Raw genomic sequence first — 23468 nt, 5'->3', positions numbered from 1 at the left:
TTTGGCTTTGGAAATCAGTGTTGTCCAAAGATCACTTCTATAGTGACTGTTTACTGGCAGGAGAGGGCACTGTTGCCTCTTATGTAACGTTGAACATGTGCCAAAAGCCTAATTGGAAGTGTGGTTAATATAACCTCTGTCTAAATGCAATACGGAACAGAATGAATTGTTTGTCCTTAGTTTATAAAAAAAATATATAATGTTCATGTGTGCAATAAGCTCTATTTTTTTAAATGGCCTTATACAATTCTAGGTGTATAACTTTTTTTTTAATTGCACTCCACTGTCAATTACATTTCTTCCTAGGGACCTCTCACAGTCACAGAAGAACTCCATTCCATCACTTTTGAGGCACAGTTCTGTATGCATGGATTAAATATAGACCTGGAGGTAGGTAATCCAATATGAACTGAAGTGCCTGGCAGATACATGCTTTTATTGAGCCATAAAACTAATTTTGCTGCATGAGATTTATGTAATTACATTACAAAGGCAGGCCACTACAAAAGGAAACATAGAAATACATATAATTTTGATTAGATTCGTTGTAATATGATATTTGTAAAAGGTCATTTTAAGCTCAATTGTAGCCATATATGTAATTATTTATGAGTGATGTATTGTTTTAGAGGTGTTCAGAGCATGGACTTACTGTATTATAATTATTTATTTGTTGGTAGATACCCTTATCCAGGGCAGCATACAGTTTACACAATAAGCAATTTAAACATTACATAAGTGCAATAATACAATTAATACAAAATTAAGTTGTAAAAATATTAATTTATTGTATTATGATTGTATAATGATTGCAGTCCGAAATCTATTATTTTCAGATTTGCTCACTACCTCTCGTCGTTATATCGAATGTAAGCCAGCTTCCAGGGGGCTGGGCCTCTGTCATTTGGTACAATCTGCTGACAGATGACCCCAGGGTAAGGTTTGATAAACTGTTTGTATTTCCTGTATTGAAACAGCTGCATTGGATGCTAGTTTGATAACCAAAATATATCACTACAGGACCTTATTAAGCTGGTCTTCCCCCAAACTTGTTGACTGGGGCTATATAGAAAAGACAGTAGCACTGTAATCACACACCTACCTAAAATTCAGAAATGCAAGGTTACTGGAGACAAACTCTGTTTTAAAAATATACATTATTAATCTTACTTCATTCTTGTCTTCAGCTTTTGAAGAACGCTTTGTCAGTTTGCATGAAAAGCCATTTTCGTCTCTGCTTAAAGATCTAATCAGACTTTCCTTTTGAAACATCTATGTAGCGAGACACTAGAAGGATTTGTGAGTAAGCATTACCTTCATTAGTCATTCAACCTCTATCGTCCTGGAATCTGTTAATATAGGTTTCCTAATTATGTTTCATTTGAATAGGTTTTTATGGCTGAAAGTTAGTCAATCTGTAAACGTACTTCAGTGTCTACTCAACTGTCTGCCCAGTCTTAACCCAAATGACACAGAAAAAATATAATATCCATGATTTCCCCCAAGATTCATAGGTCTTAGCCTTTTTGCTCTGCACATGCAATTCTAGGATGCTCCTAGATGGCATTTCAGAGATGGGTGCATTTGTGTTCTCATGCACCCATATGAGTTACTATAGCTTTAAGGAGTAAGAAGTAGAAGTTGGTTTCACAGAAGGCATAGCGTGACAATGTGTTTCAATTCTTGTTGTTATTTCTCCCTCCAGAACCTGTCTTTTTTCACTAACCCTCCTCCCGCAACCTGGAGCCAGCTGTCTGAAGTCCTGAGTTGGCAGTTTTCGTCATTCGCTGGCCGAGGACTAAATAAAGAGCAGCTTGGCATGCTGGGAGAGAAACTGCTGGGTAAGAAGGGTGACACTATTTAATTGAAGGACAGAAAACAGCTTTCCAATAAGAGTTTTTGTTTTTGGCTGCTCTGAGTCTGATGGTTTTCTTTTTTTCATTTCTGTTTTTTACTGTGTGAAGCACTCTGTGGCAGCTCATTGGTATCCTAAATAAAAGTTGAATTGTGTTAAATGTTTCAGAATTTAATTTTGACTGATCTGTTATCATCCCTAGTTAAAAAGCTTTGTCTTGTCTTGGCAATTAAAATACCATTCCTAAAGTTGATTGCATTCAGGGCCACCTAATATATTTTTTCTGAACTAATCCTAAATATTATAATTCTATGCTACACATTTGTAATTGTGTGTATGTATGTACACCCTTCAACTCAAATGATGTAAATCTATGATTAATTTAGATTATCACCTATAGTGTTTTAAACTATCCACATTTGAATAATGATACAGTTTGTTGAAAGTTAAGACAGAGTGTGTAATCTCTTGACTGCGACACTTTCAATGACATTTAGTGTTATATTACATGTGTTACAAATGCAAGGGAGATTTGAAAAATCTATGAAAGTGATAGTTCTGTGTTTGCAGTGATTGTTTCATTTTTCTCTTTTAGGTCAACAAGCTTCCCATAATGAATGCCATGTTTATTGGTCAAAGTTTTGCAAGGTAGAGTACCGAAAGGCTGTCATATATTTTGTAATAGATTTAAATGTGTACAAATCTATGTATGTTTAATTACCAACATGCCCTTAATAATGTTTTCTCATACAGAAATTTGTGGACTTTATTGAGCAGTTTGATTTTTATTGAAAATGCTTCATAGAAATTATCAGTGTTTATCTTATGAAGACTCTCTTCCATTCAAATAATAATCAGACCACTAATTACTTTTCTGGCTTTTGTCAGGAGTACACCTTATAAAGCACAATATTAGATAATTAATTCAGTTTGAGTTTTAAATACAAAATGCTCAAAGAACATTTGAGAGGTCTCCAAAACCCATTCAAATTGCCATTTTGCAGCTTGTGGCTTTTGACAGTTACAGCCCTCAGTGCTCTCCTCCTTCACAACGGAATTACATTTCCAGCCAACCTGTTGTTGTTTTTATTTTTCCTTCAAATGTTTAACCCAAAGCATGGGTCTCACAACAGGTGGTATATGGCAATATTCAGGCGTCACTGTTTCTGACCAGTGGAATTTCCCTTTTGCTTCATGTAGGAGTTGTGTAAACTTAAGTGTTTTATCTGATGCACAACAATTATTTTTATATTGCCTACTCACCTGCATGGAAACCTCAGCAGCATTTTCAGTAATTTGGGCTGCAATAAGATAAGATTAAATTGTTAAGTGATATTGATCAACACAATGGGATGTGTGAAAATAAAATGTGAAGTGCTGCTCATGAAAAAGTTTCCTGAACACAAAGCACTGACAAACCTTCCTTGAAGGGGAGAGTCACCCATCTGCAAAGACATTTCTTGATTCTTTTAATGTACTTTGGGTGAGATTTATTTTATTTGATAATAGCGTATGACACCAAAGAGTTGTGTCTTTGTAGCCTAACCTCATTGTTTTTTTGTTCATATTTCTGGTTCAAATGCAAGTAGATTGTTGAGTTTGTTTAATTCCCCCAGAGTTAAGGAATGATTAACTCTTTAGTAACTGTAGATTGATAACAGACCTCTCTTTTTTGTGTTATTCTCAGGAAAATATACCTGGCAAACCATTCAGCTTCTGGCTCTGGTTAGACTCCATTCTGGAGCTCATCAAGAAGCACCTTCTGCCAGTTTGGATTGATGGGTAAGTTCCAGAGATGGGCTACAGTGAATGCAGACCAGTTTAGGAGAGCTGGTCAGTAGAAACAGACCTCACCAACAACATTCTTTTAAAACCAGCAGTACACAAATAAAATTAATAAGAAGCAACAATACCAATAGAAAAAAACTAAAAATACAAGTAAATCATTGGAGATATGCACATTTTTTGTTTTTGATCAGATTGTCAGTAATAAGTCGACTAACCCTCATCATCGCTCCCGAACACATTGTAAATAGCTCCATGGCCTAAAGTACATTTTGAGAGTTCTTATCATGCCACACCCGAGTACAAACAATTCTGCATGGAATAGCAAATTCACTAAAGGCTAGTATTTGTCAAACTGTAACCTTATGTAACACGTGTGAAGTGGCATGCCAAGAGAACCTATATAGTTATATGAGGTTCATCTAACATACTAGAACTAACACAAAAATACAGCATTGCTGTTTTCTTAAGTCATGTCCCTTTCCTGCACAGTCAAGGATTATAAGTCCCCTGTACAAGCCAGACGTTTTGGTACAGTGGATTTGCCACATCTTAGGCGGTGTCTCTATGTGCCACACAGCAATACTTACACAAGATAAGACAAGGATAACATTATGAATACATCCCTTGTAACACATTTTACCAATTCAGTGTACCTTAAATTTAAAAAGTATAGAGTCATTGAGGAAACATTTATCTGAATTTCCACTGAAATTGAAAAAAATAGGAATGAATTGATTGTAGTCTAACAACAAATCTATTATTCAGTGATGTATATGTTGGTGACTGATATGCTAGACTCATTTTCTACACCTAATTTGTCAGGGCTAGATTTCAGAGGAAATCATGGGGGTTATATACATTTGCTTATAGGTTATAGATCAACTTATAGGTTTTACTGATGAAGAAACTTCCTGAGCCACAGCAGTTACAGGGAAAAAATGTGTTTGTACCTTGTCTACTAATATGCCTGTCTGAGGTCATTGTTTCGAGATTATGTGACACTCTGTTATGTGTAGTGATCAAAACCCAATGTAAACATAGATCTCATGGTGAAATTAAAAGCTAAAAGTTGATTATGGTAGTAAATGGACATTTCAAACACAGACACATTATGTAAATAATACAAAGTCCAGCTTATATAGATATATGAATAGCCTGAGTAGGTTTAATCAAAGTGAAAATAGCCAATGATAACAAGCACATTAAAATAAATGCTTTAAATGTCCTTGCTAGCTACATCATGGGGTTTGTCAGCAAGGAGACAGAACGTGCCCTACTGAAAGAAAAGGAGCCAGGGACGTTTCTCCTGAGGTTCAGTGAGAGCCACCTAGGAGGAATCACGTTCACGTGGGTGGACCAGGCTGAGAATGGTAGGAACCTCCTGGTGGTATGGTAAAGCTATAACGGCATATGTATGGATGTTCTGTAACATGACTTACATGGGCTTTTAACACACACAGATAATCAGCGGTGCTCAGCGCTGGAGATTGAGTAACCAGTTCGAATTGTGTGCATATAATGTCACATGAAACTCTCATGGAGTCGATCCTTTAATGACACAGAACTATAAAGTGCCTGATCTCTGAAGCAGTCTTATTCAGTTGATACCTGACAACCTGATTGTGGTTAGTGTTTATATAATGCTTCTTTTTTTAATGAAATACTCCTCAGCAAACCTTTAACTTCTCATCCCAAAGACACGTCTTCCCTGTTGCCTCACTTGGTAGTGAAGTTGTTGGAGATCCAGCTTCTGATTTGCCTTCAGAAAATTTGCTTTCCAAAAACCACTCAGCCGGGTTTTCTGTGAAGCCATTGCTAAACCCCATGTGTTTTTTTTAAAGGGGAAGTGATGTTTCACTCTGTGGAGCCGTACACCAAGAGCCGCCTTAGTGCACTACCTTTTGCAGACATCATCAGGGACTACAAAGTGATTGTCGATGGGACTGTCCCAGAAAACCCCCTGAAATTCCTTTACCCGGGCATACCCAAAGACGAAGCATTCGCAAAGCATTACAACAGTCAGCAGAGCAAAGGTGAGCCACTGCATGACCCGCTCTAGAAATGCTACACCATTTAGTGTGTAATACCATATAGGACATTTTCATTTCATTTGTGAATAGACAAGCTGTTCTTACTACCAGTGTGACTTTGTCCTTCAGAAATGTGTTCTTTTCTCTTACAGCCTCCCAGTATATTTCTTCATTTTTGATCCCAGTCTCCCAGTTGTGAGTAGCTTCATTTTAAAACGTGTTTGCATTTTACAAGGATACACGCCAGTGCCTCTGAATCACAGTGTTGTTCGTTTTGTTGTTCTTTCAGTACAAACACTGTCACTGCCCCCGCCTCCTCTATCGAACTACCCATGTCACCTGGGATGTTTGATATCCTGAATCAGTCCCTAAGTCCTTTGGAAATTGAGAGTGCTGTAAGTATTCCAAAATTCTCCAAATTAACTATTCAATGTCCTGAAAAGGAATGACACATTGAACCCAAACCACTACTTCAAGCTCCACAAGGCAGCTAGGCCAAGTGGGCACAAATAGTTAACTGGAGGTATCCTGACAATAGGAACAACACTAAGCTTCTACTTGTTTTGTCCAGCTGCCGACCTAATGATTTATGGACTTGGCTGAGTCCCCACATTTGAAAATAAAGAAAATAAGGTCCTCAGGGTCTTGGCTTTTTGGTAAGAATTACAGGGAAGTTCCCACAAGCTGCCTGACAAGATCTAGAATAATTATAAAAGTGCAAAGTCTGTTATTTTGTCAGAAATGCTCTGACAGTGTATGGTATCCCATCCCCATGTCTTTATGTCAAACCATGTTAGTTTTCAAGCAAAGGCCAAAATGTTTTCTGTAAAATTGATATGGAAATCATAGGAATGTTCAAAGTTCAAAAGCATTTTTAGGAGCTCTCTTCATAAATTAAATGTTAAAAATGTCAAGACATCACCAGTTACAACAACTGCAGAACAAACTGGACACACAAGGAATCCCGTCAATTCTGTCACCATAGTTTGAGTGTGATCTGCAGCTCAAGAGAGGACCGTCAGCATCAGCAGCCAGTGTAGAAATATGTTGAACCATAGTTTCATGGGAAAGAAGTGAACTTATGGATGGATTTTTTTTTTAATACGCACACACAATACATCGCTGATTTACCACTGTGTATAGCATTTCAAACCAAGCCCTTAGTTAGTATTACTGTAGTGACAGCTGTTCCTCTGTGTTCTTGTACTGCCTGTTGAGATCTATATGCGTATATGTATACATTGTACACACTGTTGAAACCTGAGCATTAGAGTATGACAAATTTGATTTAAAAAAAAAACATTTAACCACACATATATAACACATTCTCCATATATACAGAAATTGAAGAAAACGTTTTCAAGCTACAATGCCCAATGATATCAATGATCTGATATATCACCACTTTTTGTAAAGGGGTAATTCAGTTTACTGTCAGTGCTGCCATATTCTTCTCTGGCATCTAAAACAGACAGCTGTGCAAGTTTTCCACTGATTGTTTAATCTGAATGGTTTAACCATTTGGATTAAACCAAATCAATAAAAAATTAAATCCTGGAAAGTCTTCAGTTGACCAGTATTTACCCCATTTTCTATGATGCCCCTAAATGAGCTCAGGTGCAACTACTTCCCTTCAGAATTCACACAAAACGTTAAATGGAGTCTTTCTTTTCAAATCAAAGATACTACCATGAAGAAAAAGGTGCTTTCAAAATAACTTCAGGATAAAGTTGTGGAAAAGCACAGATCAAGGAAGGGATATAAAAAGATTTCAACGGTACAGTCAAGTAAATCACTAAGTAGTGGAATATATATGGTACACCCAGGATCTGTATAGAGGCAGCCGTCCTCCCAAACTGAGCAGTCGTGTAAGAAGGGCATTGATCAGAGAAGCCACCAAGAGGCCAATGGCAACACTGAAAGACCTGCAGCGTTCCATGGCTGAGCTGGGAGAAACACAAGCTCAGGTACACAAATCTGGCCTATATTGAAAAGTGGCAAGAAGGAAACCATTTCTGAAAAAAGCCCATGTAAAATCCCACTTGGAATTCACAAAAAGGCATGTGGGAAACTCTGAAAAGATGTGTCAAAGGATTCTGTTGTACGATGAAACAAAAATTGAACAATTTGGCCAAAATGCAAAGCGTTATGTCTGGCGCAAACTTAACACAGCACATCACCCAGATAAGACCATCCCTACTGTGAAGCATGGAGGTGGCATCTCACTATGGGGATGCTTTGCATTGACAGGGACTGGGAAGCTTATCAGGATAGAGGGCAAAATGGATGGAGCTAAATAAAGGCCAAAGTAAAAAGTCCTAAGAGTGGGCAGAGTTTCGCCTTTCAGCAGGACAGTAACCCCAAGCATGCAGAAGTGGCTTAATAACATGAAAGTGAATCTTCTAGAATGGCCCTGTCAAAGCCTGCATTCGACTTGACAGAGCTTGCAGAAGAATGGTCAAATATTGCAAAATCCAGATGTGCAAACCTGGTGGAGACATACCCCCAAAAAACTCAACTGTAATTGCTGCCAAAAGTATTGACTCAGGGGGGAGTGAATACATTTCATTTTTATTCATTAACTGTTGTTTCATAACACAAATGTTCTTGCCACTTCAAAGTGTTAAGTAGGTTGTGTAAATCAAAGGGGGAAAAAAATCATATACAGCCATAAGACCTGTGAAGTTTAGTGTAACAGGAGCCCACGTTACCCTTTGTGGTCTGATAATGAAAATCCTCTTTTTTCACATTGCAGATGAGCTCGCCCTAAGAGTAAGGCGTAAGGAGAAAGTTTGGTATATCAGAAGAAGAGAAGACCTGTTCTTTTATCAGTTTGCAAAGGTGACACTTTTGACATGTATCTGGCTTGAAGTGCTAACTATGTAAAAGACACTCTTTACTAATTTTCTGTCTGAATGCTTCCAAACTCCTCAATCTGGTGCTGCATTGCAAGGACTTCTTAGAACTAAATACTGTTTCATCCTCCGTTATGCTGTAATTAAAGGTAGTGCACATGTACTTGACATTAAAAAAAAAACGTATTGTCAGCATATATATTTCACTAGTTCACTGGAGATGCCCAAATAGGCTGCATAATAAATTATATGTAACGTAAATTTTACTATACAAATAATATTTTATATAGTCTTTGTATACAGTGACAGCCTTAAAGAATCAGACCCCAGACTATGAATGACCCCAGGCTATGAATGTCTTACTGAAACTGAAAGAAAAAGCTGATCTACAAATATGTAAAGGAGAACTGTACTGTTTTCTTTCTGACTCTTCCTCTAAATTTGCACCAATTCACTTTGCTTTATTTCCTTTATGTTCTTTACAAATATGTGTAAGGGAAATCAAACGTTCATAAGTTCTTATCCAGTAAGAATGAATCAACATCTTTCTCAAAATAATTCTGTAGTCATGACTTTTATTTGGCTTTGATAATGTAAATGAACCTGAAAGTAATGATTATAATGTATTCAGGTTGAATGAGATCTCTGACTACAAAAAATATTTTAAAACTTCAAGCAATTCTATATGGAATTGCTATACTCCTTGAATGAAGAAGGAATTTATTTTACACAAGAGTGCATGCAAACTGTGTATTTAATGTCTCTGCAGTGCCTTTTTGTTTAAACTTTGTACACTATTTTTTATCAGTCTTCAGAAATCTGAAAATCTCAGCAGAATGTATATAGTTTCTCTCTCAAATAATGTACTGTACTGTTCGTACCTGTTTTTTGTTTTGTTTTTTTATCCCTGCTTCTACACTGCCTTTTACAGCAGCTTATACATTTTCCTTTTTTGATTTGAAGAGACTTAACATTTATTTAGCATATTTTTGTAACAGAGTTTTATACTTTACTTTTGTTGTACATTAATGTATCTATTAGTAAATTGTATGAGTATGAAATCAGAATATCATGGAATAATATATTTTTTGTTTAATGTCTCATTACAAATGCCTTCCAAATGCCATACTATACATAACTGGGTGTGCATAACCAACTCCAGTATTCCTTGACAGTATAGCACCAGTCGGGTGGCGCCCTTTTTAAAGTTTCTATCCTTAAAATTGTACCAAGCAGCCACCAGACAACTCCGAACTGAAGAACAGACATTAAGCAACGAAGAACCTATCTAATCTCCTGCTTGAATGATTAGTGATAAATCATTGTATTCCATTATAATTTATGCTTTTTCAGGATTATTGTTTCTGTGAATTAACAGTGAATTGAACAGCTAGAATGTATTCATCCCAGAGGAAAGTTCCGGTTCCTACAGAGTTCAAGTAAATGCTTTATTATTTTATGGTTCGCCTACACTGGTGTTTTATGAGTGTTAGGTCAGTGGGATTTTGTAATGTGATTTTGTTTTGTTTTTATCTATTGGGATTATTTTGTTCACAAATAAAATTGTTAATTTGTTTAAAAAAGTTCAGTTGAGTTCAGTTCTCAAAAATGTGCTTTCCTCCTTCAAAATCCCTTGTGACTCAAAAATGAGTCAGGAGCCAATGAGGCTGAATTCATGTGTCAATGTGTTTTTTATTTGTGAATGCAAACTGGCATAGTTGCATTGAAAGATATTTGTTAAAATGAATATTTTCTTAGGCAGATGCAATCATAATCTTTCATACCTGGAGGCTTTTATCTTGGCACACACTTTGGGTCCTGTAAGTTCAATCTGAAATACCTAAAAACAGACAAGATTTCGACGTTGTAACTCACAAACTAGAGAGAACATTTGTTCGATTGGTATTTGGTATTATACACACATGTATTTATTTTTTCACGAGGTACAAATTCAAGGTGTGGAAATGCCTTTTTGCTTGGCCATGTTAGAGAGTCTTGGTCAGACAGAGATCCTGTCTTCAGAACAAACAAGTTTGCATTAAAGGAACATTTGAAACTTGGGAAAGACTCACACATGCCATTAATTGAATATGTTATTGCATTTGTATTATACCTAATTCGAATCATCGAGGGGCCAGTGTAAACATTTCATTTTATTTTGTGAAGATATTTGAGGAAATCCTTTTCTCTCTTTAAGAGGTTAATGTGGACCAAGTCATTACTACATACAGTGATAGCATTCATAACTTGAATATAGTACTTATCTCACAGTTGTAATTGAATTTGCCTATTAAAGTCATAGGACAAGGAGCCATTTGGCCAGTATCACTTTTTTGCAGTACAGTGTTAGGAAAAAGTTATAGGGGGAGAGGGAATTGGAAGATGCAGGGTTAGGAAGTTGTGAAAGTCATTTGTCTTATTATTATGGTGTTATAATTATTATTATTATTATTATTATTATTATTATTATTATTATTATTATTTATTACTGATGTTTTATGGATATGATATGGATGGCATATTTATGTTTGATGTACTTTAAAAATATATATAATAAAAGGTGGATACATGGAATCATTATGTAGCTCTAGGTCCATAAATCCCACGTATTCCATTTAATGCTTGTTGATGTGTCTTTGAAATAATACAGTGGGGGAAAAAAGAATTTGATCCCCTGCTGATTTTGTACGTTTGCCCATTGACAAAGAATTGATCAGTCTATAATTTTAATGGTAGGTGTATTTTAGCAGTGAGAGACAGAATAACAAAAAAAAATCCAGAAAAATGCATTTCAAAAAAGTTATAAATTGATTTGCATGTTAATGAGGGAAATAAGTATTTGACCCCTTCGACTTCGGCAAAACCCTTGTTGGCAATCACAGAGGTCAGACGTTTCTTGTAGTTGGCCACCAGGTTTGCACACATCTCAGGAGGGATTTTGTCCCACTCCTCTTTGCAGATCCTCTCCAAGTCATTCAGGTTTCGAGGCTGACGTTTGGCAACTCGAACCTTCAGCTCCCTCCACAGATTTTCTATGGGATTAAGGTCTGGAGACTGGCTAGGCCACTCCAGGACCTTAATGTGCTTCTTCTTGAGCCACTCCTTTGTTGCCTTGGCTGTGTGTTTTGGGTCATTGTCATGCTGGAATACCCATCCACGACCCATTTTCAATGCCCTGGCTGAGGTTCTCACCCAAGATTTGACGGTACATGGCCCCGTCCATCGTCCCTTTGATGCAGTGCAGTAGTCCTGTCCCCTTAGCAGAAAAACACCCCCAAAGCATAATGTTTCCACCTCCATGTTTGGTGGTGGGGATGGTGTTCTTGGGGTCATTCCTCCTCCTCCAAACACGGCAAGTTGAGTTGATGCCAAAGAGCTTGATTTTGGTCTCATCTGACCACAACACTTTCTCCCAGTTCTCCTCTGAATCATTCAGATGTTCATTGGCAAACTTCAGATGGGCCTGTACATGTGCTTTCTTGAGCAGGGGGACCTTGCGGGCGCTGCAGGATTTCAGTCCTTCACAGCGTAGTGTGTTACCAATTGTTTTCTTGGTGACTATGGTCCCAGCTGCCTTGAGATCATTAACAAGATCCTCCCATGTAGTTCTGGGCTGATTCCTCACTGTTCTCATCATCATTGAAACTCCACGAGGTGAGATCTTGCATGGAGCCCCAGACCGAGGGAGACAGACAGTTATTTTGTGTTTCTTCCATTTGTGAATAATCGCACCAACTGTTGTCACCTTCTCACCAAGGTGCTTGGTGATGGTCTTGTAGCCCATTCCAGTCTACAATCTTGTCCCTGACATCCTTGGACAGCTCTTTGGTCTTGGCCATGGTGGAGAGTTTGGAATCTGATTGATTGATTGCTTCCCTTTAATAGAGTGCTCCTAATCTCAGCTCGTTACCTTGTATAAAAGACACCTGGGAGCCAGAAATCTTGCTGATCAATAGGGGATCAAATACTTATTTCCCTCATTAACATGCAAATCAATTTATAACTTTTTTGAAATGCGGTTTTCTGGATTTTTTTGTTGTTATTCTGTCTCTCACTGTTAAAATACACCTACTATTAAAATTATAGACTGAACATTTCTTTGTCAGTGGGCAAACGTACAAAATCAGCAGGGGATGACATACTTTTTTCCCTCACTGTACATAGTAAAATACATAATGGAAATAAGGTGCAATTTTCCATAGATATGATTTTGAAGGTTACCATATCAAAAATACAGCTCCAGGAGTCAGGTATAACCTCTCTTTCTAACAGTGTATCTGCTTGCTCCCCGGATTTCATCAATAGTACATTTTCTACGTACTGTACTACAGAGTGGGCTATATACACTCACCTAAAGGATTATTAGGAACACCTGTTCAATTTCTCATTAATGCAATTATCTAACCAACCAATCACATGGCAGTTGCTTCAATGCATTTAGGGGTGTGGTCCTGGTCAAGACAATCTCGTGAACTCCAAACTGAATGTCTGAATGGGAAAGAAAGGTGATTTAAGCAATTTTGAGCGTGGCATGGTTGTTGGTGCCAGACGGGCCGGTCTGAGTATTTCACAATCTGCTCAGTTACTGGGATTTTCACGCACAACCAGTTCTAGGGTTTACAAAGAATGGTGTGAAAAGGGAAAAACATCCAGTATGCAGCAGTCCTGTGGGCGAAAATGCCTTGTTGATGCTAGAGGTCAGAGGAGAATGGGCCGACTGATTCAAGCTGATAGAAGAGCAACTTTGACTGAAATAACCACTCGTTACAACCGAGGTATGCAGCAAAGCATTTGTGAAGCCACAACACGTACAACCTTGAGGCGGATGGGCTACAACAGCAGAAGACCCCACCGGGTACCACTCATCTCCACTACAAATAGGAAAAAGAGGCTACAATTTGCACAAGCTCACCAAAATTGGACAGTTGAAGACTGGAAAAATGTTGCCTGGTCTGATGAGTCTCAATTTCTGTTGAGACATTCAGATGGTAGAGTCAGAATTTGGCGTAAACAGAATGAGAACATGTATCCATCATGCCTTGTTACCACTGTGCAGGCTGGTGGTGGTGGTGTAATGGTGTGGGGGATGTTTTCTTGGCACACTTTAGGCCCCTTAGTGCCAATTGGGCATCGTTTAAATGCCACGGCCTACCTGAGCATTGTTTCTGACCATGTCCATCCCTTTATGACCACCATGTACCCATCCTATGATGGCTACTTCCAGCAGGATAATGCACCATGTCACAAAGGTCGAATCATTTCAAATTGGTTTCTTGAACATGACAATGAGTTCACTGTACTAAACTGGCCCCCACAGTCACCAGATCTCAACCCAATAGAGCATCTTTGTGATGTGGTGGAACAGGAGCTTCGTACCCTGGATGTGCATCCCACAAATCTCCATCAACTGCAAGATGCTATCCTATCAATATGGGCCAACATTTCTAAAGAATGCTTTCAGCACCTTGTTGAATCAATGCCACGTAGAATTAAGGCAGTTCTGAAGGCGAAAGGGGGTCAAACACAGTATTAGTATGGTGTTCCTAATAATCCTTTAGGTGAGTGTATATTGGCATTTAAAAGTTAAATGCTGAAATAAATATGTAAAAATATACTTTTGTTGTAAAAAATAAACTTTGGCTCCAATTTTGGATAACCTCATTTCAACCATCTCACAAAACTATGCGCTTGTGTTCAGACCATGGCTGAAAGTGAAGAATAAATAATTTAGTTATACATCCCCCTCTTAGATCTCTGATTTATTATGTCTGTATATTCATGATTAATTATATTTGTAATTCACAGTTAATTTTGTTTGTAATTCATGATTAATGATTTTTGTACTTCATGATTAATGATGCTTGTAATTCACAATTGTTTTAAAGGCAAAGCAAGATCTCAACTTAAAGTATTTTCACAAACGTATCTTTCACATATATTGTATATGACAAATGTCTTATGAACAGACCATGGCTTATGATAGCTCTTATTTGATGACAGTTATGTCTGCATCTATTGTATTTGTAGGTTTTTTAGCAGGTATGTGAAGCACCTGGGATATTAGATATGCTGTACTACCCAAAGGTGCCATTCAGGTGTCAGTAGCATTAGATGGGGGAAGCACACTTTGAAAAAAGTTTCCTGCTCATCTCATTGCACGGTCTGGGGTCTGGGGTCTGGGGACTGGAAACATCTCTGGATGGTGAGGTGAGGATAAATAGCGCTGGGTGGCCTAACAGATGTATGTGCTCATTTGTGTACAGGCCAACTGACTCAACCACCTCAAAGCCGAAAGCTTTGTGGTCCCTCACTGAAAGCAGAGTAAAGATGGCATCAAAAGACATCTCGCTGAAAGGATGATTCATAATCGCGAGGCTCTTACGGTAAAGGGAAGTGATAGTCCAATGTGAGTGCATCCATTTGAGATCATAGAAACACCCTATGTTTGTCTGGAATTTTAGGGTGTCAAGAATGGATGTGCCTGTGGTGAATTCCGACTACAGCAGACAATACTTCTTCCACATATGATTAAATAGGTATTTTAATTTAGAGTAGATCTCTCCCTTCCTTGGTCCTGGTATTAATACAGGTGGGCTGTTTATATATAACACATCTGAACAATGATTTATTATTATTATTATTATTATTATTATTATTATTATTATTATTATTATTGTTCAAGTGAATTACCAGCATGGGGATTTCTCTACTTCATTATACATTATACACAATTCACTCCAAGTCTACTTCTCTCTGAGTTGCAAACAACAGAGCCATGTTTTAAGATAAGAGTTCCACCATTGTTTATTTTGTGTTTGCATATCAGATTATTCCGACATGGCAACCTCCCAGGATATCAGAGAAAAAAAAACATGATTTAAATATACACATGCCACATATATACACTCACCTAAATGATTATTAGGAACACCATAATAATACTGTGTTTGACCCCCTTTCGCCTTCAGAACTGCCTAAATTCTACGTGGCATTGATTCAACAAGGTGCTGAAAGCATTCTTTAGAAATGTTGGCCCATATTGATAGGATAGCATCTTGCAGTTGATGGAGATTTGTGGGATGCACATCCAGGGCATGAAGCTCCCGTTCCATCACATCCCAAAGATGCTCTATTGGGTTGAGATCTGGTGACTGTGGGGGCCAGTTTAGTACAGTGAACTCATTGTCATGTTCAAGAAACCAATTTGAAATGATTCGACCTTTGTGACATGGTGCATTATCCTGCTGGAAGTAGCCATCAGAGGATGGGTACATGGTGGTCATAAAGGGATGGACATGGTCAGAAACAATGCTCAGGTAGGCCGTGGCATTTAAACGATGCCCAATTGGCACTAAGGGGCCTAAAGTGTGCCAAGAAAACATCCCCCACACCATTACACCACCACCACCAGCCTGCACAGTGGTAACAAGGCATGATGGATACATGTTCTCATTCTGTTTACGCCAAATTCTGACTCTACCATCTGAATGTTTAAACAGAAATCGAGACTCATCAGACCAGGCAACATTTTTCCAGTCTTCAACTGTCCAATTTTGGTGAGCTTGTGCAAATTGTAGCCTCTTTTTCCTATTTGTAGTGGAGATGAGTGGTACCCGGTGGGGTCTTCTGCTGTTGTAGCCCATCCGCCTCAAGGTTGTACGTGTTGTGGCTTCACAAATGCTTTGCTGCATACCTCGGTTGTAACGAGTGGTTATTTCAGTCAAAGTTGCTCTTCTATCAGCTTGAATCAGTCGGCCCATTCTCCTCTGACCTCTAGCATCAACAAGCCATTTTCGCCCACAGGACTGCTGCATACTGGATGTTTTTCCCTTTTCACACCATTCTTTGTAAACCCTAGAAATGGTTGTGCGTGAAAATCCCAGTAACTGAGCAGATTGTGAAATACTCAGACCGGCCCGTCTGGCACCAACAACCATGCCACGCTCAAAATTGCTTAAATCACCTTTCTTTCCCATTCAGACATTCAGTTTGGAGTTCAGGAGATTGTCTTGACCAGGACCACACCCCTAAATGCATTGAAGCAACTGCCATGTGATTGGTTCGTTAGATAATTGCATTAATGAGAAATTGAACAGGTGTTCCTAATAATCCTTTAGGTGAGTGTATATCACCAATTATGTTCACAAATGTAAATGAATGTTGCAGGACATATTAAGGAAAGATAAGCCACAAAACTAATACCCAGAATTTTGAAGCATTTTATTCGGAGCAGAGCTGAAAAATTCTACTTGGATTTCTTGTGCAGTGTGGATGGAAATGAATGCAAAAATGAAGTCCTACCTGTCTTTGATAATTGTTGTAGAAGTGCATGTCATTTCTCCTCAATGAGGCCTCTAACAGTTTCCCTTTTAGAGTCTCACTTTGGTTTCTAAGACTACAGCTATGCTTTGCCGTCAACTAAATCACAACTGAAAATAACACCATTCACTTGGTGTCTGTATGTGAACTTGAATGATAAAAGCAGTTCTTTGCAAAGCTTGCAAGCATGGTGACCTTAATAGCATAACCTATTTCAGATGTATGTCTCACAGAAATGATCCTAAATCATTTTCTTTTTTCGTCAGACATGGTCCAGTGTTAATGTTCATCGTCTATTCTTTCTTGGCAGTGTCCGAAAGCTAAGGCGACATATGAAGGGATTTTTCACAACGTTAAACAAAAAATAGTGTTTAAAAATATTTGTATTACATTGCACTACTGATACATAGAAATTAGGCCAAAATTTACAGGGTACATTATTTTACAGAACAATAATGCATCCAGGTAAAGAATATAAGGCAATTAAAAATGTCTTGCTTCTGTCCACTTATGTCTAGAAATTGCATGATAAAATGTGGGTGTCCTCCAATACATCCATCAAACAGGTTCTTATGGCACAAGCCCAAGTTGTCACACGCTGACGTTGATTTATTTTTGTCCAACAAAACCCTTGCAAAAGATGAAGCTCATCAAATAAGTCTAGGGTATTCTTTGATTGTAGTCCCTGTAGTGTATGCAGCTCCAAATATTAAAAGATCATACAAGCCAATCACATATAAGTGTTGGAGACAATGTCAAACGGTATGACTTAAGTGTCTGTTCCCTAAAACCATGTGTTGACCTATGAACTCTGTCCTATAATGATATATATTCTGCTTAGCTAACTTTTAAGATAACATAGTAATGACTTTCTGATTATAACCAGATCTTTGATTTTTGTGTATAAAAGCTCTGACTGTTAAAATGAAGGCAGAGCGACTTTGGAATCTTCTTGATTCACTGTTCCTCTGCACGCTGCGTGTATTAAAGGCATTGCAACGAACATTCCAACCTGATTGAAGATGATTGTTCTTCAACAGTCCCAATAATATCTGTTTCACCTCATCCTTTTTATGTATTTTCTCATGTTTGTCAGCACTTTTCAAATATTGCAATAAAGGACAAAAAACTTACCCCCCACCCCCACACATTAACAGTTGCATCCACAATGAGGGATTCATACAGACACACCTTTATAAACTTTATTTCAACAGATGACACCTTCTAATCTCCAACACTACATTTTGCAAAATGAAAATGCGGTTTAATGTTTTTTGTTTTTTTTTGTTTTTTTACATAGTCATTATAGCCAGCTATATCAATCCTTATGTTATGGTGAAAAAAATAATTTGGAATCCCCAAGCATTATTTCCATGGCATACCTGTATTAGAAAACAGATAAATTTAGGAAAGAGTTGCTCAAAGCTTTAATTTGTTTAAATTATTCACCAATATTCAGTATGAACATTTCCATATAAAATGAAAACAGATGCATGTCTTGCATGTCAGAAGCTTTTTGCAAAATACTTTTGTACAAACAAAAATGTATATCTCTCTGTAAAATGAAGAGGTCCTGGTGGTTATTTTTTCTTTTTAATTAATATTGTATGATATATAAATATAATATTAGTTTATGGTTTTATATAATAGAATTGTGTCACTGCTCCGAGAATAGTTTGTGAGAATAGGCTATACACAATAAGCAACCTTGTTTCATTAAGACTTCATCATTTTATTACAATAATCATATACATCATCATTAATGGCAATGGTCATTATGATGATTAAAAAATAATTTAACTAAAATGTAACACTTAACTATAACCAACTATGTATAAGAAGTAACCTGCACATTGGTTACTTGCACATTGCAAGAACAAAAGATAAAAGATGGACAAAGGCAGCTATCTAACATGTATCAAGTGGTGAAAAAAGACATAGAAGATCACACAAAAGATTGGAAGATAAAATTATAAACTTTGCAGGCATAACATGGAAAAGTGGAAATATCTTGGGGAGGCCTTCATCCAGATATAGGCTAATGGTGCTATATATAAAAAATGTAAATTTTCCAACTTCCTGTCCTTTATGAAAAATAATATCTGACATAAGATCATGTCAATATAAATATGTGCACAATATTGTACTTCTCAAAATAAAACATGCCTGGCAAAGCTTGGCTGTGCTTCAAGTTTCGTTTCTCGTTTTCCTCCCAGAGCCCCGCTCTCCCGGACTCTTTCGGTTTCTCGGAAACCGCGTGGTGCGCAGTGTGTCACACCCCCTCCGCTGCGGAACAGCGCGGCGTGCGGCGTGTTTACAGCGCGGCGCACATGAGCAGAGCTGCGCGGCTTCAGCGCATGCGCGGTCATTACACACAGCGGGACGCGCTTTAAATGGAGCTATGAGCACTGCAGCGACACAGAAAGCGCTCGAATGTGATTTAATGTCAGAATTACATACATTTGTATTGTCCTGTAACATTGCACTGATTCAACGTAATGCTTTGACATACCCCTTGCTTGCATTACATGTACTTGTATTGCTTATTTTGATTTATCCTATGCCTCCTTTCCATTAGCCTAATGATGCCTGCACTTACTAGCTTTTACTATCTAGGATCTAGGAATTGTTTACTGTAATATTTCCTATACAAGGGTGTACATTACACGAATATGCAAATATGAACTATTGTATATTGTGGATTCACTGTCCTCATTAATTTACGTCCTGTTGAATTAGAGTAGACTGGAAAGCATGGAAAAATGCATTATTGGAATAACAAACTAACCAAAACACAATGCACAATGCATGGAGAACTGATCAATAATGCATCAATGCATCCATTGCAAAGGCTGATGATGCTATATATCAATAATGCATCAATGAATTGCTCAATGCATCAATTAATTGATACATTATTGATCAGTTATTCATGCAATGTGTCCGGCCTATCTTATCTTGCAAAAAGGATTATTTACAACAGCAACAATTATCATATTTTAATATATATTATGTAACATGATAATTATTGGGGTTGTAAATTAAGATATTAGGCTTACAATAATATTGACTATGCTGAGCTCTTTAGCATACCTAAAACAAAAACACGATCATAGATCCCCGATAAGTTTCTGTTTATACTTAGGTTTATTAAATATAGACTAATGCGAAAGTTAAGCTTTACTTTCTATTTCTCCAGCCACACAAGTTCAGAGGGAGTGGTGGCACGAAGAAAGAACAGCAGTCCCGCCCCCGCCTCAGTGCACACTTAACACTGAACGCGAGCGCCGGGCTGTCTTCGCTCTGATTGGCTGCAAAGGCGTCACTCAGGAAAGGCCGGTTCGTGATTGGCGGAGCGCAGTATCACTCTGATCTCAGCTGGCTGGGTGCTGCAGATCTCCGAGCTCACGGCAGTCTAGTTTCATTTTGTTGGGAGCAGTGAGCGATTTACGGCTGTGCCGAGGACCCGCGGAACAAGTAGAGAAACCGCCTGTTAGGTTTAAACGTGTTGCTTTAAAAAATATCATAACGGTGAGTGTTATTATGTTACAGTACACGCTTTCGCTTGGCGACAGTGGCAGCGCTGTCGCAGGAAGTGGCTGCGGAGCGGCGTCTGACGCGGGAGGATCGACTCGTTGTACAAAAGTGGAGGACAGATGTATAAATGAAAGTGTCATCAAATAATACGATATTCAGCGTATTTTCCTTGCATGGGTCGAATAAGGAAGTATACTAAATCTTCATTGATCATTTCGTGGTACAGTTGTCATCTTGGTGTTATGATTTAATAATAGTAATAATAGTGATGGTAATGCAGATTATAATCTGAGCATCACCTTGACTGTTATTAGTAAGTAGCTAACCCTGGAGTGGTTTCTGCTTTAGTTCTGGGTTTGGTTTTATTGTTGGGTTTTGTTGTTCCCTTTTGTTGACACTTGTAACTGTGATGGTCATTTTTATGAGGTCACTGATTGAAGCCCATCGCTGCTGGTGATGTCTCATCATACGACCTGTTTATTAGTGCAGCAGTATTTCAGTCATTCCCAGCTAACTTTCTTCAGCATCAAATCTCTTTTTGACATTTGTGCTCAGAAGGCTTAGGCTTCAAACGTGCAATTCTTTCTGCTTGTAAAGTCCTCAGTGAACACAGCAGAGATAACATTGGTATGAATAATGCAATGCAGCTGTCATTATTAAAACTCAACTTTGTGATGTTGCGCCAGAAACCAATGAATCTGTGGACCACTCCACCCAACCCTGGCTCTCAGTTAAAACACTGTCCAGGCTGGTTCCTATGATTAACTGACAGTTCTACTTTATTAGATCTTTCCAATGAGTTTCATTTAAAGCCTTAAGAAAATGTATATGCATTGACATGCATATTGTTTTTTTTTTTTATGAATTAGCTACTGATTTAAACCCGATTTGCAACTAAAGCAAACCTAATGTTGGTCATTTGTTTAATTTCATATGTTGTGATTGATGATCATGGGTAATTAGTGGATTCTAATATTTATTTTTTTCCGAATTTGTTGGGATAAACTGAAAATGTGTCAAAGTTTTGCATCACTGTAGAGATGGTCTAGCACTGGGCATTGCATTTGGTGGTGAGACGCGTTGCTTCGTTGAAGCTCAGTATCAGTAAGCAATACAAACTCAACCACACTTCAGTGAAAAAAGTGTTCAGAATGATGTTTGGCCCCTTGTCATGAACCTTTACCTGCGTTTGCGGAACTAACGCTATACTTAATGATTATTTAGATACAGTTAATTATAGTCAATTTCCCAAACCTTAACAAAGATTTTGGCCCTTTTATCTTGATGTGCATTATTTACTTTTGGGTACAAGCTGCCATTATACCTTTCCATTTGATCCTAAAGAAGTTAGATGTGACTGAAGTCAGGGCTGTTTGTGCCAACTAGGATGTGGGCAACACATACCAGACAAAAATAGCTCATCATTTGAGGGAGCTTTGATAGAAATAAAATAACATATCAGGTTGCAATCCAGAAAGCTCTGCCAAGCTTTTTGGAAGGCAGTGTTTCCAAAGTCAACCAATACCAGGCACTTATTTAGTTGGGTGGTTGGCTGGAAAGTCCCGAATACAAATATTAGTTTAATTATTCTTATAACTCAGCTTCCAGTTCTCCATAGACATGCAGAAACTTTTCCTTGAAATCTGTTCTCTAGCTGTCTGGACCACAGTGATTGTGTGATTGAGATTTCCCATACTCACATCCCTGCAGATTCACTCGCCATGCTTTCACACTGGAGGACTGATAGAATTAGGAAGGGTAGGACATTTTTCAGAGCCTCTGCTTGGAGTGTGTGGAGCCTAAAGGGAAGTCTGCAGGGAGTGAGTACCTTTGGATGGGTGCTACCTGGGACGGATGGTTAGGGTCACCTGAGCTTGGCTGCCCAACAGCAGTCCCTGTGATTCACTGAGCACCTTAGCGTGCAGGGTTAGTACTGAGAGTCGTACCAGGAACCCATGATACTGTAGTTCTGCTTGGTTCACTGTGGTCTCTGAAAGTGTCAGACTCATGTATGATGTCTGCATCTCTCCATTGTTGGCTGTGAGGGTTCTGGCTGTGAAATAAAATTGATACCAAATGGTTAATGCATACATTTGGAGGGTTTGGGAAGACAATATAATGTGGGCAATTCCAAATCATAACTACAACATCAAATAATAATAATCATAATAAATAGACATTTGAAAGGTTAAGTACAAATGCCATGGTTCTCTTTATCATCCCACCACAATATTGTTTTTATTTGGAAGTAACTTAAAGACAGTGTTTTGTCACAACGGCAAGTACAGCAGACTTCGTATGATCTGCCATGGACATGCCAAGTTCATGTAATGGAATAGCATAACCGATAACCAACATCAGCCTTCCGACAACTTACGAATGTGTTTTTCAGGGACTCGGATGTAAACTTGTGTGCTTGCATGTTTTTGGGGCCTTCCTGATATTTAAGAAAAAATGTATTCAAAATTTACTAAATATGAACATGTTTTTTATTTTTGCATATGCTAAATAAGATGTTGCTGATTGTTACTCATGATAAAGGCATGGTTTCTTTGCTTCCTGACATATCACGTCTGGTAAATTTAAACCCTGGCGGAGCTAGTTGGTGTGCATCTTTTTCTTATTTCTTAGAAGGAGGTGAACCTCTATTCTAAAATGAACTAAAACGAGCAAAGACATGCATTCATTTTAAATTCAGCTCTTTAAAGACACATTCCATCTATTCATTAATCCTTAAATGACAAGTAATATAATATACACATTTTGTTTCTCTTCTGTGATTAGTATTTCAGCAGTTGTTTTGTATTGAAGTATTGAAGTGCTTTAGGTATTTCTAAGAAGATGTGCATGATTGTGTATCAAAGTATTTTTTTCAGTCTAATTGTTTAAAAACTATTCAGTCTTCTGTTTATTCCGTTGTCTCAGTTTTCACCTGCATGTGAAGTATTGCTTGGGCGGTCATATCAATCAATAAAGATGCTTGTCATAATTACAGAAATTATGTGGTTCTTGATGTGGTATTTTCTTAGCAGTCTTGCATTATATTTGTTTGTTTGTTTCTTCGTCTTTTTTTCCATCTCTCCA

General features: G+C 37.9%; 1 protein-coding gene across 1 annotated transcript in view; it reads left to right on the top strand.

Annotated features, from left to right (window-relative positions):
• Window positions 1–23468, top strand: part of stat4 (signal transducer and activator of transcription 4) — a 71780-nt gene that overhangs the window by 29803 nt on the left and 18509 nt on the right. The window contains exons 15-25 of the mRNA XM_066688538.1: window positions 307–390; window positions 837–935; window positions 1706–1841; window positions 2451–2503; window positions 3543–3637; window positions 4877–5013; window positions 5485–5676; window positions 5826–5868; window positions 5963–6068; window positions 19064–19211; window positions 20047–20182. Coding sequence (XP_066544635.1) covers window positions 307–390; window positions 837–935; window positions 1706–1841; window positions 2451–2503; window positions 3543–3637; window positions 4877–5013; window positions 5485–5676; window positions 5826–5868; window positions 5963–6068; window positions 19064–19211; window positions 20047–20182 — 1229 coding nt within the window. The remainder of the gene's footprint in view (window positions 1–306; window positions 391–836; window positions 936–1705; window positions 1842–2450; window positions 2504–3542; window positions 3638–4876; window positions 5014–5484; window positions 5677–5825; window positions 5869–5962; window positions 6069–19063; window positions 19212–20046; window positions 20183–23468) is intronic.

Source organism: Amia ocellicauda, chromosome 16, assembly GCF_036373705.1.
Source record: "Amia ocellicauda isolate fAmiCal2 chromosome 16, fAmiCal2.hap1, whole genome shotgun sequence".
Taxonomy (NCBI): domain Eukaryota; kingdom Metazoa; phylum Chordata; class Actinopteri; order Amiiformes; family Amiidae; genus Amia; species Amia ocellicauda.
This window is presented reverse-complemented; position numbering and strand designations above follow the sequence as displayed.